The 22277-nt window shown below is 42.4% G+C and overlaps 1 protein-coding gene across 4 annotated transcripts in view; it reads left to right on the top strand.

Moving 5' to 3' along the window:
* Positions 1-22277, top strand: part of LOC118407264 (peptidyl-glycine alpha-amidating monooxygenase B-like) — a 41275-nt gene that overhangs the window by 5893 nt on the left and 13105 nt on the right. For 3 of the 4 annotated variants that reach the window (XM_035807723.1, XM_035807743.1, XM_035807737.1), the window contains exons 2-12: positions 11760-12315; positions 12689-12743; positions 13263-13350; positions 14841-14932; positions 15424-15501; positions 16128-16179; positions 16461-16528; positions 17073-17156; positions 17812-17948; positions 18719-18771; positions 19279-19517. In XM_035807723.1, coding sequence (XP_035663616.1) covers positions 12094-12315; positions 12689-12743; positions 13263-13350; positions 14841-14932; positions 15424-15501; positions 16128-16179; positions 16461-16528; positions 17073-17156; positions 17812-17948; positions 18719-18771; positions 19279-19517 — 1168 coding nt within the window. In that variant the 5' untranslated portion in view covers positions 11760-12093. Of the gene's footprint in view, positions 1-11759; positions 12316-12688; positions 12744-13262; positions 13351-14840; positions 14933-15423; positions 15502-16127; positions 16180-16460; positions 16529-17072; positions 17157-17811; positions 17949-18718; positions 18772-19278; positions 19518-20074; positions 20160-22277 lie in introns of all 4 variants that reach the window. The other variant, XM_035807729.1, reaches the window with a different exon arrangement.

Below are 22277 nucleotides of genomic sequence, written 5' to 3' on the forward strand. Positions count from 1 at the left end.
GTGGTTGTTGAGGGATCGTATAGTGTTTATAGTACTGTTTATGTCATAACATGGTATTATCGGTTGTGACATTTCAGTCACAGATGTCTGTTAAGTGTTGAAAAGCGACACAAGTATCTGTTGGTCCGTTTTTCAACATTCAAGCAGCTTTTGAGTGTGAAATCTTGACTGTTTTTGCAAAGATTGTCATGGCTGTATCATACTATTTTTTCATAGTACATTTATGTCAATTACAGTACAGGTCAGTCATTTAGGAACACAGCATGATCCTTTCTTCACAAGTGAGGTATGAGCAAGGAGGTTAAATGGTATGAGGGATTCCTGAATGGTTGCCAAGCATACACTGATAGTATACAGGCTGGTTCTAGCAAGGATTGTTTTAAATGCTTTATAGGAATTTAAAGTATTAAAGGTAAGCTTATGTCTACATCCAGTGCCTGGCGGCCTGGGGGTGTATGTCAAGATGGTGGGGGTTCTAACCCTAGCTAGGTCATACCAATGACCTGAAATATGGTACCAGCATTTACATGTATGACTAGGGGTGGGTACCGGTACAGAAAATTCAGGTCCAGGTTCGGTTCAGGTCCAGAGGATCCGGTCCAGGTCCGGACCTGAACCTGGACCTGATGGTCCATTTTGCTACAAAGAAATCTGTTTTGTGTAATATTCGACTCCCATTGGTGTTTTAAAAATCCTACAATGTCAACAACCTAGGTCGATTGCAAAAGTTGGTAAAATCACTAGTGTCTAGTCTGTTTCGCTCTTGTTATTTGCTAAGACCAGTTACCCCCAAAACGTGTGAATTCCTGATCATATAAATTATAATCAATTCCTTTTTCCAATCGGCCCAACATCCGGTCCACCAAATTTTTTCAGGTCCGGTTTTGCTGGAACGGTCCAATGAGAAAAAACGGTTTTGTATCGGTACACCGTACCGGTACCCAGCCCTATGTATGACTATGAGAAAGAGAATGCAGTAGAACAGGACTATCCGTGGTCTAGCCTCCTAATGTGTGGCCCAAGGGCTAGGGTGCAGAAACTGTGATGGGCACTGCCCATGTTCATGTTGTACACCAAAAATGTTGTGGAGAATTTAGGTCAAGGTCCAGGGGAAAGACTTTGTGTGTTTTCTTTTTAAGAAGATCCAGACACATGCAGGTAAACAGCTTTGCCCTGGCTGTGTTCCATATGTTGTTCATACTGTAAGTCTTCGAATTTTGGTGATGGTTTCATTTTTACATTCATGTCTGCACAGCGCACGCTAATACCTGACAGCATGAACATGCGATTCCCAGTACTACCACAGTAACTGACTAACTGTACTACTCAGGGGTACCGGTACAAAACCGTTTTTTCTTGTTGCACCAGTCTAGAATAAATGGACATGGAACAAATCAGTGGACTGGATTTTGGACCAATTTGAAATTGAACAGACAGAACTGATTATACCAGCAGGAGTTAAATTGTGTTTTGGGGCTTGCCGATCCACAGGTAAGGGAAGAGGAGAGTTTAGGGTCATCTTTACCAAGTTTCTACAGTCAAACTTGGTAAAGAGTTATTATCATAAACAGAGGCAGTCACTTAGTGTTGTTTACATGAAGGTAGGATTTTAACATGCCAGGCAGTGGAAATCAGATACTCCACGAAATAGAATCCTTTGTACTAAATTGTAGCGAAATGGACCATTGTTTTGATTAGCGCCCATTCAAAAGTTTTCCCAGGCGATTAGGTCTAGGTCCAGGTTCAGGTTTGGACCTGGACCAGATTCTCTGGACCTGCACCATACCTGTACCGGTACCCACCCCTAGTACCCTTACCACAAAATAAAAGGGCTGCAAAAGTACATTAGTTGGACACATAAACTTCCAACCTGGGTGCCATCCTTGGTAACATGCATTGGCATAATACCGGTAGTAAGACTTATACCGGTGGATTAAAAATACTGGAACTTAAAGAGATCTACACATGCAACAATAGTTATTTCTGAGCTGTGCACACTTCAGACATCAAGGTGCCCAATACATCATTTACAAAGCATCGATAACAATGTATTCGAAGACAACAAGGCCAAAAGTTTTCAGTATCTTTTTCGGGGTAGGCATCTCGTCGTGGGACGAACACACTGTCACACTCATTGCCAAATTTATAGATCATAATTACACATGCTCACGGCACAAGACGAACATGATTCAACAACAATCTTGAATTTCTGTTGGTGACCTACAACTCATGTAAAAGTGTGAAGAACCGTTGCATAATAGCCCGGATCTACGACTGAATGGGCAAAATTGAACGTAAGCAGCCATTTTCCCGCCATTTTTATATCTACGCTAGCAGTGGAGTGTTACGTCATAGCGCTTGTGACGGACAGGAGTTAAATAAAAATTCTTGACAGTATACGTCCATTTTCTCATGACATTTTGTATGCTCATGCAGGTTTATGTTTTATGCATTTACTGACAGAAAAGGAAGGAACATCAGAGGATGTATAAATGTACATAGCGGCAGTCAATTGTGCCGTGTTTCTTCCTACCGGTATTTTTTACCCCCTCCCAACCACGCGCCCGTTCGCCGTGTAATTCCGCGGCGTGTTACAATTACAATATTACGCTTTTAGCAGGACAAGAGTGGCAGAAAAGTTACACAGAAGAAGTGGCAAGGGTAACCTATAACAGCAACATGTAACTGGAGAAAATGATGCGCTGACAATTTGTCAAATCAGTATGGCTAGAGAAATCGTCGTAAACGTACCGGTATTATGATAATAGATGTTAGTGACTGCTGGCTCTATCTTTTTCCTTGCTAGCATCAGTCGTGAACTCAATAGTTTATTACCCAACAATTGTTGCAGGTACTACAATGTAAGGCAAAGTAACATTTTCTTCATTGTATAACTATAAGACAACAGGATATGTATTGATGTAGGACCTGTAGGTTCTAGGCTATACAATATTGAAAGGAAATACAATGTACAATATAGACCAAAGCATTGTAATACAACAGACTACTCGGTTGAGCCAGCGGTTCTTCTGTACTGTCTACAGAGGAACTCTCCAAGCAGATTTTGGTGGGAAAAATTGTGACCTTTTCCTTTTCTTTCACCAAGGTGGGAAGGCCGGTTGAAAAAGAAAAATTACGAAATGAAAAGGTCATGACTTTTCCTACCAACCTCTGCTTGGATCTAGTATACAGATGATGGCACCCAGGCTAATCAACTTCTTGCTCGCACCTGAAAAGTGTCCAACTTTTCTGTGTCAGTGTGTGTGCCTTCTTAGTATCACTTTCTCCAGCAGTCTTGACACCTCATTTGTCTGCATTAAGCCTGTGGCACTCAGATATGGTATTGACTCCCCACCTTAATGCACACCAGTTGTGAGGGCGGGCCTCAAGGGCAAGTTCAAAGCCTCACGACCAGGAGGCAACAGACACGTCTGTCCCCGGGGAAATATTGTGACAGGAGATGGAAGGGAAAATTTGTTGTCCTTGGCCCCAGATCCGACCCATCTAGGCCATGGACACATTTTTCAAATTACTGATTTTTTTTTAAAGCTCAGGCCATGTTGATTGATTATATGGATGACATCGGTGTGTGCATCAATTTTTGGCTGCTTCCAAAAATAAAAGAAGGCTTCAACCATACTGTAAGTCAAACAAAGCAGCTTCAAACTAAAAAAGCTAGCAAATATATTATATGCCGTGGATTGTAAAAACAAAACACTGGAAAATGTATGCTAATGACTTAGAATATTCCAAAATCAAAGAAGATGTGAAGGAACAAAAATTAAGAATCTATTGTTCTGTATGTTATGTTTTCTGTGTTCAATTGTTTGTCCTTCATGTCCAACTTATTTTTGTCAAACTTTATTCATAAACATATTATGTAGATATCATGTTCAATATTGACTGAAGGAGGCCATATATTATGTAGATCAGTATCATACCTGGTAGCAGCAATGAGATGCGTTTCAGTGGTTTCAGATCTATCTACCGCCTTCCCTCCATACTGTAGGACAAATTCAATATTGTCTCATGAGTGAAGCTGATTGCTAAATGTGACTGTTGTCACAGGGCTCGAAATACTGGGTGCATGTGTACCCAGGTGCACCCAAAATTGGAGCTGTGCACCCAAATATCTTCTTAGGTTTATGTATGTAAAGATATCAAAGTATACATAGTTAGTATACAACATCTTCAGACATCTAAGTTAGAAAGATGATAGAAATGTCTGTTATGGTACTTATTTAAGAATTTAATAGCTTGTAACTAATTTTTATTATTAGGTTATTGCTCTAATTTAAGTGGTGCACCCAAAATTTTTGTAGTGCACCCAATTTTTTAAGCTGGGTGCACCAGTGCACCTAGTCCAAAAAATGAATTTCGAGCCCTGTGTCAACAGATGTCAACTCACTGAATAAGCTTTACCCAGTGCCTTTGTGCTGCCGTGTTCAATATAAAAGCTTTTCAATCGCAATGAATATGAGATTAATGGCCCTGAGTGGCTGTACATTTTGTACATGTGCGTCACAAGGATGTGCACACACACCTACACGTAGCTCCTTCAGTTCGCCTGTGGGCCAACACGGGAAATATCACGTCTACAGGTGTTCCAGTAGGGTTTGTTTATCTGCTTTACTTAACTTGCAATTTGCACATGATTTTTGAGATTTGCATGTTAAAATATTCTGAACTTGCAATCTTGCATGTTGAAAATACCTGGCCTTTACTTTAGTAGAAATACTGAGATCTCACACAGCCGCTTTGTTTGGCTAACAGGGATCGTCACTTTACTTTGTAATACATGCATATTATATAGTGGACTTGGACTGGACAAAGTATAGCCTGTAAGGATTTTATTTTACAGTAGATTTGTGATTTTTGCAGGGATTTTATTTTACAGTGGAAGGAGGTTTTCTTGTTTGAAACAATTCTGTAGCTTTGTTGTAACGCAAAACACATTTTGTGGTGTCATTGACTTGACTGTAGGAGGTCACTGCATGCAGATGAATGTGTATGTACACACATGTACTGAATCAATGTGAAATGACTTTTGTCAAATCTTACATGCTATTTTAGTCATCAGATTTCAAACATTACATTTGTCTCCAAGTTAACAGCAATTATGTATACATACTACTATATCTTAGATAAACAATGGAAACAGAAAAATGGGAGAGTTTGCTGTGAAAGAGCTGTTTAGGACAGCACAATCTTTACCCATTAAGAAGCAACAGGCTACTGTAAATATAGAAACTTTCGAAGTGGTTTAAGTTTTCGCGGTGACCGCTTCAATGTGAACTTAAACCACGGTCTGTCCGCGAACATTTTCCCATGGCAGTATAGTAAGAGACTACACTGCATGGTGCTACCGCGAACTTAAAACCACCACAAAAGTCCTTTTCCCGCTACCGCGAACTTAAATGCATTTACAGTAGTACCCATTAAGAAGCTACAGGCTTTTGTGTGTGCCAAATACATGTACTGGGACCATAAAGCCATCTTCTCTGACGTCAGTTGTGACCTAATTTTCCCTTCAGATTGAAGAAAATTGTTGTAACTCCCTTCAGATGAATATGAAAGGAAAAGGTATTCAGTCAATGATGTTAGATTGGACGATAGATTAGTCACATATTTGTTATGTGCAGCCAGTGTAGGCACTGTAGTGTAGGATAACCAGTAGATTGAACATGTATACAATTTTGAGAACCCAATCAGAAATAGACTTGTAGAATTGTAATGTTTGTGTCAACTGCTCGATCCAAGGTGCATTTTCGCAAAATTAGGTCGCCTGGCTACGAAGAATGTGGCTTATGAAGCACAGTACATTCAAAATTGGCTGCCTATACCTTACTCACATGTTCTGGATATGATGTATTCGTGATTTTTTAGCTCTTAGGGTAGAGAGTACTTTCATGTAAGTGGTGTGTATGTTGGTTGAGCCCCCTGGTTATGATGAATTACTGTCAAGCTATTAACTCTCCCTTTTTTTAAAGTTTGTTTTGTTGTGTTCTTATGGAGACTGTACATTGATGGTTTGTTACTGTAAATGCAGAAATTTTCACGTTGTTTTTTGCGGTGCCAATTCACCGCGAACTAAAAACCACCACGAACATTTTTCTATGGCAGTAAAAGACTACAGTGCACGGTGCTACCGCGAACTTAAACCACCGTGAATAGTCCTTTTTCCCGCTACCGTGAAATTAATTCCCCGCAAACTTAAATGCATTTACAGTACTTTGGATTGAGTAGGCAGACTACTATGTCTTTTCAGACTAATTATCTGTTCCCAGCCTAAGGCCCAACATAGACACAGTTTTTCCCGTACCAATATCTGCGCATAGAGTGCGGTGCGGTGAAATGTTTTTTCAAACTAATTATCTCTTCCCAGCCTGGGGCCCAATCTAGACACAGTTTTTCCAGACACCGCCGATATCTGCGTGTAGAGCGTGCTGAGCTGTTTTAACAAATACTCCGGACTTGTCAAGGGAAATTTTGCAGACACCTGGACTACGACAATAAAATTTCCATCTAGAAACCGAATAAAACCTGTCAGTGACCAGGCTCCGCAGATATCAGGAAAAACTGTGTCTCGATCATCCCCATGGGTCCGAATTACGAGGGGCCTACAGTTGCTGGGGCTGAATCCCAAGGATCAATAATGCAAGCCTTTCAGTGCCCTACTGACATCAATAGTGCAACAATGGCCCCAGGTGCGGCCATAGGACTCGATGATTTGAACCAGTCACACCAGGAAGGACCCTAAATAAGTGCGGTGGGTTCTTTGAGGTGTGGCTCTTCTTAAACATGGACCTCTATTTGGAGGGACAGCCCTAACTAAAGCTACGGACTCATTTTCACCCAGGAGAAGTGAGTGATTTGGAAGGACAGCCCTAACTGAAGCTATGTACTCAGTTTCACCCAGGAGGAGTGAGTGAGGGTATATGTAGTCCTGTAAGGTGCCTACAAATTTCCTGGCAGGAATTTGAACCTAGAACCTGTTCTGTTGCAAAATGAGGTTTCTACCAGTCTCCCACTTGGCCGAGTGGTAATAGGGGACTTTGGCCAAGTTAGGAATAAAAGTCAAGTCTTGGAGTTAATTGGCCTAAGAATGAACTGGCCAGCCCCTGCAGGATACACTGCAGAAGACCGACTGAAATTCCATGGCAACTCATTTGTCCCCATTTGGCCAAATTCATCCCTGTTTTCTATCCATCTGACATGTCTGCCTGGAGACTAGAAAATGAGGGTCCTTCATGTACAAGGGGTGGTGCCCTGTCAGCTATGATTAATTACCGGCATGATTCCATCTAAGTCATTATTACCCAGAGTAATGAGATTAGTAACCCTACCCTGGCTGTGCTACTGGTGTTACATTAGGACATGGCTTGGGATGAAGATAGACATCAGGACAGGGGGAGGGTGGAGGTAATGAGAACCAGATGTTAGGGAGAGAGGTTTGCACCATTGCCAGCTACAGCTTGGTAGCCTGGGTACAAGACTGTTTCCAGGGCTATCAAGCAGGCCAACTCCTGGGCTCAACATGCCCCCAAGAATTTTACTATACAGACTACAGTCCATCAGAGTTAGACCCTGAGCCAGACTGTTTCAAGAGCCTGCACAAGCCAACTTCTGGGCTCCAGGGCCAACATGCCCCCCAGCCCCCAAGGAAATTTCATTACATGTTCAACCCTTCCTGAGTCCAAGGAGGTTGAAAACTCCTTGCTGAGTCAGACTGTTTCCAGAATGTAAGTATATACAGGCAAGCCTCTCAGCTCTAGAATCAATATCAGCATGTTCACAAGGAAATGTAACTTATTGTAAGGACTTAGGGCACCCCCAAGTTAGACCCTAACCCTGCCTAACCTAAATGGAGCCAGAAGCTAGCCTGGGCCTTAGCTCCACTTTCACGTTTAGTTGGAGCAAAGGAGCTGGACAGTGTAGAGTAGACCCTGGAAACAGTCTGGCTTCCAGGCTACATCTTCTGGAATTGTTTTTGTCTGTCTTCTGAGCCCTTGAAACAGTCTGGCCTTCAGGTTAAATCTTCTGGAATTGTTTTTGTCTGTCTCCTCAGCCCTGGAAACAGTCTGTCCTCTAGGCTACATCTTCTAAAATTGTCTCCAGAGCTGAGCCCTGGAAACAGTCTGACTTCCAGGCTACATCTCCTGGAATTGTTTTTCCCTGTCTCACCTCAGGAAACCCTCTGGAGTTGGAGATAAGGTTAGCTGCTCCTGTAGATGTTAGGTGTCATTAGGCACTAGTTAGTGGATGTTTGACAGGACATGGCCTGAGCTGACCCGGTTTTCTGGAGGTGTTTTCTTGTCTGTGGCTCCATATCATGCAAGTAGCTTACAAATCAAAGTTAACTACAGAAGGACTACAGGCATAATGGATAAAGTGACTGATTTTAATACTGGTGAACCATACTGTAGGTGGGAACTAATGTAGTTAATGTTGTTCTGTTTTGTAACTATAGTATGCTATTTTTTGTCATCAAGTATACCAAATGTAGATAGCTGTGACCAGAGGAAAATTGACAGAAAAAAAGCGGTATACAAAAATAAAGGCACTGCAAGTATTTCCCGATTTACAGTATGATGCTAGAAGGTGCATGTAATCCAACAAATTATTTCATCAGGTTGTAGAATATAAGATGTAAGAGAATTCTTTTACACAGCCAATTTTTACTGACTTTGCTTATGTTCTGTGATCATTGGTGCATGTAATCAATGGTCAGCAGGTCAGCAGGGTCAGGGTTGAGGTCAGACCCAGGTGTCAGTCAGACTTTCCTTTGGGATCTGAAACACTCCTTGGAGGTCAACACTTTGGCTGGGTGGCCAGGCATAGTATTTCAGGTCTAAATTTAGATATAGTAAGCCCATGGAACTGTCACTCCCACAGTCATTCTACTAGTATGTTCAGGCCAGGAGTCATTTGAGGTCTCATTAGTGAGTTATTTTATTGCATTGTAGATATTAAGAAATATAATAGAAATACTTGTCTTTACATGAAGTCTTGGGGTGGTTGCTTTATCATCATCATCATCATCATCATCATCATGGGCAAGTTGCCCAGACCAGTTCCACTCTCTCCCTCAAGACATCTCTGTCCCCCATAGCGTTCTTTAGATCTTCGGCCGACAACCTCACATCCAGAGCAAGTTGGTCTATATAGGTGTAAACAGATTTGATTTGATACATACCTGGCTTTGATAAATCGAAGGATTTTCCTAGATGTAGTTTTATAATGCCACAGGGTATGATCTGTACTTCCTAAATTCAGAGTGGTGCAGGTAAAATTTGTCAGGTGCAGTTAATTTCCAATGTTGCAGGTATGCAGAAAAAATGATTTCGAGCCCTGTGCCACATATAAAGATCAAGACTTTGTCTAGCTAAAATTCTTTCCTATTGGACTATGAAAAATTGTTGTCATCACATACAAGACTCAAGAGATAAATGTCCTTGATTCAGGCTGTTCTTTATTTACCTTTCTGGAGTGTGGCATGTTTCCAGCCATGTAAGCCACTGTATCATTTGTAACAGTGGGGGGTTCAAGTAGCGCTAACTGACCATGCCAAACACCTGTCAGGCTTTTGGCTCCATCAGTTAGGCTGCTAGTGTTGTTACCAGGAGGACCCAGGTTTGATTCCTGGGTCGGTCAGGATATTTGTATTTATTGTTTCTTTCTGTTGGACGCCCCTCTTCTGCGTTTCACATTCCACATCAGCCTTCCTCAATGTCCCTGACGAAATATGATGGATGGCTAGATGCTAATTAAATGTCTGATGGTTCCATAATCATATCCAGTTACTTGAGTAACTGCATGCATGCTTTTTGTCCTATCAAGAGGTAAATGTCCTTCAACTTGATTCACTGATCATTCAGGCTATTCCTTATTATGCTTTTTCGTTTCCTACCCCTATTTCTTCTTGTTGCATCATTCGTGGTAACTGTAGATAACCTGTCATATATGTATGTTCAAGAGACAAATGTCCTTGACTGGCTGTTCTTCTTTATTTACCTTTCCTGAGTGTGGCATGTTTCCAGCCATGTAAGCCACTGTATCATTCTACATCAGTTCCTCAGTGTCCCTGACCAAAGATGATGGATGGCTAGATGCTAAATGTCTGACGTTTCCATAATCATATCCAGTTGCTTGAGTAACTGCATGCATGCTTTTTGCCCTATCAAGAGGTACATGTCCTTCAACTTGATTCACTGATCATTCAGGCTGTTCTTTATTTTCCTTTCCTGAGTGTGGCATGTTTCCAGCCATGTAAGCCACTGTATCGTTCCACATGAGGCTGCCTGGAGGGGCGACCTTCCCCCTGACCCTCAGATGTGGGGCCACCCTAGCTCGGAGGTGCTGACAGAGTAGGCGCGGCCGTGGACGAGTGCCAAGTGGCTGCAACCTCTGGTGTTCACACCTTTGTGGGGCTTTACAAAAAGAGAAGCTGCAATACAGGGCTCTAGCCAGCTCGAAATTTTTTCCGTCAGCCAATTCCCATTCTCGCGAAAACCGCAAAAATTAAGTTAGAAAGACAGAACTGAGACCTTGAAAAACGGGTTTTTAATGAGATTATCGTATGCGAAAGGGCGCCGACACACATTGTCAACAATCATAACAATAGCAAGACAAACAGTGTGTGGCTTTTATGGCCGTGGACAGCGTCCCCAAGCCGCCTGTAGCTTCCACCAAGAATTTATGTCCGTCAAGGTTGACGGATTGGTTTTAAAAAAATTCTGTCACATGCAGCAAATTTCCGTCAATTGACGGAAAAACGGACGCTGGCTAGAGCCCTGCTGCAATATAACATTATTTTCTTTCTTCTTTAAAGTTTAAGTGTCAAAGTCAAAGTTTAAATGCTACTGGCTGGTGCCAAGTGGCTACAACCTCCTAACTGTAAGAACTCCAAGTAATCTTGAGTTCACGGTCCCAAAGGCTAGGACAAAGCGTCTACAGGTCTCTTTTGTACACTGTGCCGTTGAACTTTACAACATAATGTGTAACTCAGTGTACTGAGTTTGGTGCCACTCTTGGCATGCACATTTCCTTGCCTCATCAATGTGCTTGTGGTGTATTTTTGATTGACTGAAAATTTGTAATAACGTGTAAAGATTCACTAAGTTTTTACAGTTGCCTCATCAATGTGTTTATGGTATGTTTTTGATTGATTGAAGATTTGTGATAAACTACCGTTCAATGGCATGGTGTATGAAAGAGTTCTGTAGGCGCTTTGTCCTTGACTTTAGAACCCTGAGCTCAAGATCACTTCTTAGAGTTAGGAGACACTTGGCAGCGTGTGAAAGTGGAACATAAACAATTGGTTTCTTTCCCTGCTTGTGATCAGATGGTTTGTGATTCTGTGATAAAGTTGATTTAATGCATTTGTTGGGCTTTACAAAAGAGAAGCTGTGTTATAATAACAGAATACATGAAACGTTTTTTTTTTCTTTCTTCTGGTAAAGTCCATCACCTAACGAATCAGTAATTACTGACATGTGTATGGCTGATACGAGATGGAGGTTTGCCAGGTCTCCATCTGGGTGATTTGTAAGTGAATCACTAACTGCAGACAGAATGATTTGGACCATCGCACACCAGGGCATGCACCTAGTCTTTTTCAGTCGTCCTATCTGAGATACAGTCCTAGCCGAAGCCAGGTAGTCATGTTCACCTGAGTGAAGTGAAGAAATTTTTGTAAAGATCTTGTTTTATAATCAATATCAATCATTTTTTTTTCTTCATTTGTTTGTTTAATGCAGGTAGAGGTCCATGACTGATGGAATGAGCCAAGAAGTCGTCACTGCAGAGAAACAGCCTGGCAGGGACAGCATCATCTCACCTCCTCTCCTCGCCTCTAAGGAAGGCCTTAAGACAACCTTAAGATCTCGGACAGAAGTCTAAGACTTTCCTAACACATCATTAAGAGGCAAGGACAGCGTCATCTCATCAGACTTGTGGAATTTCACTTACCAAAATCTTGGACAGAAGTCTTAAGACCCTCACTCTGTCACCATCTGCTTGTGGACTTACCACCAAGTGTAATCCTTTCCTAACACATTTGGACATCATAAAAAAAAAGAGAGAGAACCAGAAATGAAGCAGAGGATGAGCGTGTTCTCCTGGAGCCTGCTGTGCCTGGCGTTGTGCGGCACGGTCGGAGACGCCTCGCTCCGCCAACAGTGGGCGTACGACTATCCCGTCGAGGACGGCGTGTTCGAGAGACAGAACTACGCCAGACACCAGGAGGAGGAGGAGGAGGATGTGTTCGAGGATTTTGTGATGGACGTGAAGATGCCTGGAGTCTTCCCTCGTCAGGTGGGTTACAGGAAACAGTCGTACTTTATTCATTCGTTCGTTTGTTCACTCATTCATTCATCAATTAGGCATTCCTTTATTCATTCCTTTTTTCATACATTCCTTCATTCATTCATTCATTCACTCATTTATTCATTCATTCACTCATTCATTTAATCTTTTGCCCATTCATTCATTCATTTCATAATTTCTATTCATTTCATTCATTTATTTTCATTCAACTTTTATTTTCATTTGTTTATATTTCATTCATTCATTAGAAAAGTGAATTTGCTATAGTTTAAAATGCATTTGTTAACAAAAATAACTTCTAAAATGGGTCTTTGTCTTTTTGAAAAAGCTGTTTTCTAACGATATTTTTCAATGATTTCAGGACGATGCGTACCTATGCACTCAAATAGAGACACCTGAAAATACTGCATACGTCAGTAAGTTCTGTTTGTTGCCAACATTTTATTTTACACTCACTTGCAGATAAAGTTTACAGTTTGAACAGAAAATTGAAAAGTACATATATATATTTCAACCTTACTTGTAACAATTTAGCTAGATGTGATTAGATTATCAATAAATTAAACATGCATATACAGGGCTCGAAATACTTTTTCTGCATATCTGCACTGGTGCAGGTAACATTTAAAATTACATGCACGAGACATATTTTACCTTCACCACTCAAAATTTAGGAAGTATGGATCATCCTAAAATTGTGAAGAAACCATTGCTATTGTTTCTTTTATACTTAATAGGTGGTAACAGTCAATGCAGCTTGTAGAAATCCATGTGCACCTACATCATAGTACGTGTACTATATAAACCAAGCACATGGCCAGGTTAGGTGCAGGTAGACATCAGAAATACCTACACAGCTCCAATTTTACCTGCACTAACCTGCAGGTGGTATTTCGAGCCCTGCCAGTGCTGATATCTCTGTCCTGTTTCCCCAGCTGAGTTTGTCCCATCAGCCAGCATGAACACAGCTCACCACATGATCCTGTTTGGCTGCAGCACACCCTGGACCAGGAAGGATGTGTGGTAAGTAAGGGACCAGGAAGGATGTGTGGTAAGTAAGGGACCAGGAAGGATGTGTGGTAAGTAAGGGACCAGGAAGGATGTGTGGTAAGTAAGGGACCAGGAAGGATGTGTGGTAAGTAAGGGACCAGGAAGGATGTGTGGTAAGTAAGGGACCAGGAAGGATGTGTGGTAAGTAAGGGACCAGGAAGGATGTGTGGTAAGTAAGGGACCAGGAAGGATGTGTGGTAAGTAAGGGACCAGGAAGGATGTGTGGTAAGTAAGGGACCAGGAAGGATGTGTGGTAAGTAAGGGACCAGGAAGGATGTGTGGTAAGTAAGGGACCAGGAAGGATGTGTGGTAAGTAAGGGACCAGGAAGGATGTGTGGTAAGTAAGGGACCAGGAAGGATGTGTGGTAAGTAAGGGACCAGGAAGGATGTGTGGTAAGTAAGGGACCAGGAAGGATGTGTGGTAAGTAAGGGACCAGGAAGGATGTGTGGTAAGTAAGGGACCAGGAAGGATGTGTGGTAAGTAAGGGACCAGGAAGGATGTGTGGTAAGTAAGGCTGGAGGCTAGTTGGCTGACCCTGGTCCAGACTCGGTACAACATTCAAGAACCGAGTCTGGACACATTGATGTAGTATAATTACAGTCAAACCTGCCCGAGCAACCACCTCTTCTCAGCGACCACCTGGCCATTTCGACCGCTTTTGCTCGGTCCCGTTTTTTTTCCCCATTGACGTAAGCATTAAGCGACCTTTTCTCAACGACCACCTGGCCAACGCGACCGCGACCGGCCCAAATTGGGACCCATAACAACCGCATCATTTTCAAAATTGAGGTTTTCATCGATTTTTGATGATAACTAGCGCAATTTTGTGCCGAAATCGGCCAGTTTAGTGTACAAATATTGAGGTTTAAAACGCTGTATCGTATAAAAGCTTGATAAAAGCTCGAATTTACAGTGTGCGTGTTGCATTTGACATTAATTGTCATTAAAGACCTCGCTTTTTGCATGCGTGCAGTGTGCTTGCTATTTGCCATTAAACACAACGGAAACCATTTGTACTTTGCATCGGCCATGTTTTGAGTCGATACTCTTCTCAGCGACCACCTGTCCAAATCGACCGTTTTTTCCCGGTCCCCCGGGTGGTCATCTTGGGCAGGTTTGACTGTACTACAAGTAGTCCAGGACACTACATTGGCTACCCCCACGCAGGGGTGAGGCACATGGGAGGGCGCTTAGAAGCTCAGACAACTTAACAATTCAAACATCGTACATCTCGCTTCAGGAAGACCACCTTGCCTTCTGTGGTAACATGCTAAATGCTTTGTGATCATGTCTGTCTAGTCTAATAGAAATGTAAGTAGTGCTTTACGTATCTAGCGAGGTGATCTTAGTTTTGATGTAGTATGTCTGCCTGCCTAAATGCCTAGGCCAGGGACTGGCCCCTTGCTCCTCTCCGTATAGATGTAGTATAGTATGATATAATGGCACACTTTCTCCACCGTAGGGACTGTGGCAGCATGAGTGCCAGCTGCAGGGATGGAGGCCAGATCATGTATGCCTGGGCGAGGGACGCACCCCCCACACACATACCAGAAGGTCAGTTCAGTTGTATATTTGATACTATGTCATACCTGGGCCGCAGTAATGTTTGATACGGGTGTTCCGGACCAGGTGATGATTTCCCGTATCACGCAGGCTTCTTAGTTGTATCACACAGGCTCCCGTGGATTAAATAGAACACACTCCACGCCCACCGCAAGCGAACAGAGTTCTTGCATTTAGATTTTTCTCAAATTGATGTTCTTAAGAATAAAGTTGTTGTGTCAATTTTTATCCTTTTTATGAGTAGTTTGGCACTTAAATCAGTGTTTTCCAACCTGGGTGTGACATAAATAAAAAACAACACTGACAGTGTATTCTGTATCGCCCTTGGTCCCAGCCCTCCCAGAGACAGGGCTGGTACCTCGGGTTATACGGAATACACTGTCAGTGTTGTTTTTTATATCCCCTCATGCAAGGCCCACTGCTTGAATGTAAACATCAGTTTCAGTTTATCAAAGATCAGTATCTTTGATTCCTTGTTTCAGATGTTGGATTTCGCATCGGGGGTGACAGTGGAGTAGACCACCTGGTCTTACAAGTACATTACGCACACGGTTTCAAAGGTACGTCAGGAGTTTTTCTTCCTAAATTGTGCCTAACACAGACTACTTGAAATTCATGGTTACATCTAATAGTAACTGACAGTGTTTACTCCATTACCATGTATATGAGCCCAACTTGAAAGTACATAAGATTCTGTGTTGGTAGGTTCTGAATCAATGTTGAACTGTCTGTAATTTCCCAAACGAAAATTGAACCTACCCAAAGCAATCCACTGTTTCTGTGATCCAGATAGAATGCATGGCTTGATGAGCAGTGGATCATAAGTTGCAGAAGTCTAAAAGAAGACAATCTACATTAGGTCTTTACAAGCTTCCCCAAATAGAGATGGGTCACTGTGGACTTTCTGTAACTTATGATCAACTGCTCAAAGGGTCACGTGTGTTATCTGCATGTCGTGACATTACAGAAGTTGGAGTTGGACAGTCAAAGATTGTTGGTAATTGTAGTTTAACGTTGATTTAGAATGTATATGACCTGTGGTGACATTATATACCTATTTTAAGAAAGAAAAGTATTGGAAAATAGTTAATATTTGCACATTGTACGCATTGTACAAAGTTCTTAAGACCAGATACCGACATGTGAGCTTCACTAACTAATGGTTCGTGCTTTGTTTTATTACCAGATGGACATGATTTGGATCACTCTGGCCTCTCCCTCCATATGACGTACAGACCGTAAGTTGTTCAAAAATGATTCTCCCCTTTTACATGTGTTATGTGTACTTGTACAGTAACTGTTTCCAGTAGTAATACTGAGATATGTACATTTGTGTATGATTGTGTATCTAACTTTGAAAGATGAATCAGACAACACAAGGTGTAGAATCTTTGTCCAATTCTATTCAAGATGTACCATATTGATCATGTCTTATTTGTACATTAGCCTACTAGTTTAATGATTGTTGATCTCATCCAAGTTTTGCCCATACCAAAAGTCCTGCTGTTATCTTCTGCAGACAAAAGTACATCGCTGGGGTATTTCTGCTTGCATCTGGGTATGCCCACATTCCTGCCCACTCGAAAGGTACATTATCAGGATTTTGGTTTAACACAGGGAGTTATGAATGGGTTAAGGATATTGTTCCTTTTTCTCTGGAGCAAGTCTAAGTGGAACATTGAGGAGAACATCTTTTAAAGGCTATTCAATTTCTATCAAAGCTTGGAGATTTACTTCTGTGGATGTCTAACCTTTATAAATGTCGAGAAGAACAGAAAATCACGAAGACTAGACTGAGGAAAATGATGTTTGATCTTCTGTGTATCAAATAGCAGAAGATGTTTTGGAGCATATTGTGATAACAGACATTGCCTAATAGTATGTAGTGAAGATGATAAACAACTAATTTAATCATGTTACATGTACTAACAATTGTCTTACTGGAATGTTTAGAACAGAAGTTATAGGGCACACCATTACTTTTGATAAAGAAGCAGTGATACATGACTTGGGAGCATGCAATGTCTTCCTAGCCAATCTTTGTCAACAAAGACAAGCCAGGAGGAAAGCTTCACCTGTTCAACAAGATGCGTAAATAACAAAACCTTTTGTTCGCACATTACTACTGTAGGAGTGACTGTGGATCTGGCCTGTGGATATGATGATCCTGTTGAGATCCACCCCTTTGCCTTCCGCACCCACGCTCATGGATTAGGTAACCCTAAGTCTTGTTCGCCTTCCGCACCCACGCTCATGGATTAGGTAACCCTAAGTCTTGTTCGCCTTCCGCACCCACGCTCATGGATTAGGTAACCCTGAGTCTTGTTCTAGCCTGGTATCCAGCCATATTAGCTATAACTTGCCAATCTTTTTTGGCTCGGGAGCTATATTACGTCTGGATACCAGGTCAGTCTTGTTCTAGCAGTACATACAATGTAGTGGTACATAGCTCCTGAGTCTCTTTAGTTCTCTACGCAAATATCTTCTACACGCATACTCACAGATTAGGTAACCAGTCTTGTTCTAGCTGGTATCCAGTTGTATTATTTTAGCTCCTGAATTTCGTCTGTCCTCTCCACAAATACGGTATTTGCGGAGAGGACAGAAGATACCCGGAAGCCATAATACGGCTGGATACCAGGCAGTCTTGTTCTTTTATGTCGTGTACATCTTCAACTTGAAGTTTACTTAATCTTATTCTCCAAGAATTTTGAAAAAAACTTTTCTGTGCCATTTGTGGGTGTGTTTGAAGACAGCATAATTATCATAACCAGCATTATCATAACCAGATGTTGATCGTACAAATCAACAAATTTGTATATATGATTGTGACTTTATTCATACATTGCTGTTGTTTTCTACCCACCCAGGTAAAGTGATAAGTGGGTATGTGGTGAGAGATGGCCGTGAGTGGGTGGAACTGGGCAGGGGAAACCCGCAGTGGCCGCAAGCATTCTACCCCGTCGCCAATGCAAGGGATAAGGTCATCTATTCTACAGACATTGTGGTGAGTTTTTCATACTGTGTATAATAAAGAACCCTACACACTTACAGGTGTGCAAAGTCATGGCAAATACACATTGCACTTAGTGTAATTCCTTCCAAAAAGCACCATGCTTGGACTGGCACTGACCAGAGAGAAAAGTGTTTGACATACAGTATTTGAAATCCATGATGACATGATGATGATGACAGACCAAAGCATGCTCATTGTGTTGTGGCCATAGAATTCTAGGGAAAGCAATCTTGTCAAGTCAAGTTGTACTTTTGTGGAAAGATGAGAATGTGAATTAAAGAGACCTAAAGATGCACAAATGGGGATCTCCCTGTAGCTCAACTGGTAGCAGCCTTACTGCTGAGCTCCCGGTTCCATTAGTGTGTAACTGGGAGACCCGTTTCTAATCTTGGTTAGGGCATGGTTGGGGCCACGCCTGTTTTTCAGATTAGGGATATAAAATGGGGGTACCATGTTCAAGGAGGTGCCTCGAGCATGTTACAGGGTAAGGGCTAGCAGTCCCTGTAAAGATATACCCTGGTACAGAAACAACAAGGAAACTTGCTGACCTATGTGCTACTAAAAGGCACTGCAAAGTAAACAACAACAACAACAACAAATAAGCTCCCATTGGTTCTCAGTGATAGAAGTAATTTGTATGTTTGCTGTGAAACTCCATCCCAAATGCTTCCAATTCTCGGCATAGACTCTGTCAGCTCTTGAGTGACAGCTGCTTTCCTTTCCCCTGACGTCTGTCAATACGCTGCCTTCTGTCCCTACAGGCTGCCAGATGTGTGTTTGATGCAGAGGACAGGGATGAGGACACGTGGATCGGGTATGTAGGAAACAAACAAACATTCTCAAACTGTACACTGTCAGTAGGTACAATCTGCATAGAGAATTCGGACAATGCTGAATTCAGGAGAACCCCTCTTCTAAGTCCAAGGAAGGCAATTATACAGAGTTGGTAAATTTGGTAAATGAAATGGCTTTCTGTATCTAAAATAGCTTGCCTACACAGGCACTTGGGATTCAGCTTCGTTTTAAGTGTCAATGCCATTTGTTCCCTATTGGACTGCGAGAAAGTTATCTACATGATTGTGGGAAGCAGGTAGTTTATACTCATCTGTCACATATTGTAGCAAAATGAAGTGTAAACTGTCATAGAAACATCTATTAGTAAGCGATGGGGATGCAAAGACTTTAGGTGATTTACAATTTTGGAAACATGTCAAGGAGTAAATTTGGGAATGTCCATTCAATCCACACAGAGCACATCTATAAAAATTAGTCATACAGGTAGACACATAAATCCACCAACCGGACAAATTCTCATCCACAGAGCGACATCGTCAGACGAGATGTGCAACTTCTACATGATGTACTACACCGACCCCCTCAGGGGGGAGACCTTCAAGGAGTGCTCCTACCCAGGAGACGCAGAGTTCTTCAAGGACATCCCCGCTACTTCCATGGTCGTTCCAGACGCTCCCGAGGGAGGGGGGCTCAAGGAAGGGTGGGAGGAACATGTGCACATGCACCATCACCACAGCCATGGCATGGGGGAGGAGGACATGACTGGTAGGTGGTTTGTTTGTTTGTTTGTTTGTTTGTTTGTTTGTTGAGGGAGGGGGCCTTAAGGAAGGGTGGGAGGAACATGTACACATGCACCATCACCACAGTCATGGCATGGGGGAGGAGGACATGACTGGTAGGTGGTTTGTTTGTTTGTTTGTTTGTTTGTTTGTTTGTTGAGGGAGGGGGCCTTAAGGAAGGGTGGGAGGAACATGTACACATGCACCATCACCACAGTCATGGCATGGGGGAGGAGGACATGACTGGTAGGTGGTTTGTTTGTTTGTTTGTTTGTTTGTTGAGAGAGGGGTATTTAAGAAAGGGCGGGAGGAACATGTACACATGCACCATCACCACAGCCATGGGATGGGGGAGGAGGACATGACTGGTAGGCGGTTTGTTTGTTTGTTTGTTTGTTTGTTTGTTTGTTGAGTGAGGGGGGCTGAAGGAAGGGTGGGAGGACCATGTGCACATGCACCATCACCACAGCCATGGGATGGGGGAGGAGGACATGACTGGTAGGTGGTTTGTTTGTTTGTTTGTTTGTTTGTTTGTTTGTTGAGGGAGGGGGGCTGAAGGAAGGGTGGGAGGATCATGTGCACATGCACCATCACCACAGCCATGGCATGGGGGAGGAGGATATGACTGGTAGGCGGTTTGTTTGTTTGTTTGTTTGTTTGTTTGTAGAGGGAGGGGGCCTGAAGGAAGGGTGGGAGGATCATGTCCACATGCACCATCACCACAGCCATGGCATGGGGGAGGAGGACATGACTGGTAGGTGGTTTGTTTGTTTGTTTGTTTGTTTGTTTGTTGGTTGGTTGAGGGAGGGGGCCTTAAGGAAGGGTGGGAGGATCATGTGCACATGCACCATCACCACAGTCATGGCATGGGGGAGGAGGACATGACTGGTAGGTGGTTTGTTTGTTTGTTTGTTTGTTTGTTTGTTTGTTGAGAGAGGGGTATTTAAGGAAGGGTGGGAGGATCATGTGCACATGCACCATCACCACAGTCATGGCATGGGGGAGGAGGACATGACTGGTAGGTGGTTTGTTTGTTTGTTTGTTTGTTTGTTTGTTTGTTGAGAGAGGGGTATTTAAGGAAGGGTGGGAGGATCATGTGCACATGCACCATCACCACAGCCATGGCATGGGGGAGGAGGACATGACTGGTTTATTTGTTTGTTTGTCTGTTTCTTAGGCATAACACACCAGTTTTGTCAAGTTGATTACGGTACTACCTACATGTAAGACTAAGAGTCCGGACTACGAAGTACATAACCTCTGCTTCTCCTATTTGAACATTAACTGTTTACTGTTATAACTCTCATTGAGTGGCGCTTGCCTAAAAACCACTAACGCTTCCTCTGTCGCTATGTCTCTCCTCTCACGCCTGCTTGTCTCCAAAGGAAGCTTGTATCTGCCCGACCTTCCTGTCTTGCCGTATGACAGCGCTTCGGAAAACTTGCTGAGCGAGTTGTACAACCTCTACTCAGGTTATAACTTCTAAGTGGTTTTAAATTTTGATGCTGTATTTTGTAAGCATTTTCATACTATGATCCATGTTTGTGTATCTGTGTTTGTCTTTGATTGTGTGGGTGTATGTAGTATGTCGCTTGTGTTTTTGAGCCATGGAAGATCAGTATGCTCTGCGTAGCCATTTTGGTTCCTAGCCCGGTGGTTTAAGATGACCCCTGCCTCTGGACCAAGAGGAGTTTGAATCCCGACTGTGTCACTTAGCCAATGATAATGCATGCTACAAGAAAAGGTAGCAGTCCTTAAGATGGGACGTTAAGCTGTGGTATAATGTTAGCTAGGGGAATTTCCCCGGTACAATGAACCTATAAATTGTAAAGACTGTACGTAGTGTCTGTCTTCTCTGTCACAACCAGTTGAACTGTAGCTCAGCTGTTTATTTAGTTCTTTTGAGCTAAAATATCATTCTTGATGATCACTTTGAATTCCCAATAAGTGGGTATCGAGGCTCTGCATAGAGGGATAACCACTTGGTTGATGTACTGATTATATATATATATATATATATATATATATATATATATATATATATATATATACAGGCCTCGAAATACTTTTTTTAGCCAGGTTGCGCAGGCAGCAACCTGAATCAAAAACCAACTTGCGCCATCAGCATTTCAGGTTGCGCCACTTCCAAGTTGTTACTTTCTCCAAATTAGCTACTTATCAATTATCTGTAAAAACAGTTCATTTCAGTTGAAGAAATATAGCAAAAAAAAATGCTGGGCAAATTAGTGCCCTTTCTCAATAAACAACATCCATTTATCGATCTTTTGAAAATAAAGACTGCAACAAAAATAATATCTCAAAGAACCGTGAAAAAATCGCGACCTCCGTTAAAAAGTGCCGACCGTGCACCCCTCCCCAGTATAGTCATTGTCACACTAGCTGTTTTTCCCGCATTCCATCGACAGTATTGTCCCAAACAAGCAAAAAAAAAAATTCAAAATAAGCCTATACATGTACTTATCGGCAAGGACGTTAGGCAGTCGATGAGTTTTCGTATTTACATTGTCAAAGTTTCATGCCTTGCTGCGTGATTTTCCCGCGAACACAGCGTTGGGTCATCAGATACTCCACCAATAGCAGCGCCCAGGCACGCTACGTCACGCCGAAATGATATGGCCAATGGGGTATGACTCTCGCGAGATGTGAGTTAGTGCGAGATTTTGCGCGAGACTTGAAGGTAGATTTAAAATGCCGGCTCTATAGTGGCCAAAGTCTGCAAATTTTG

Source organism: Branchiostoma floridae, chromosome 2 (assembly GCF_000003815.2).
Source record: "Branchiostoma floridae strain S238N-H82 chromosome 2, Bfl_VNyyK, whole genome shotgun sequence".
Lineage (NCBI taxonomy): Eukaryota > Metazoa > Chordata > Leptocardii > Amphioxiformes > Branchiostomatidae > Branchiostoma > Branchiostoma floridae.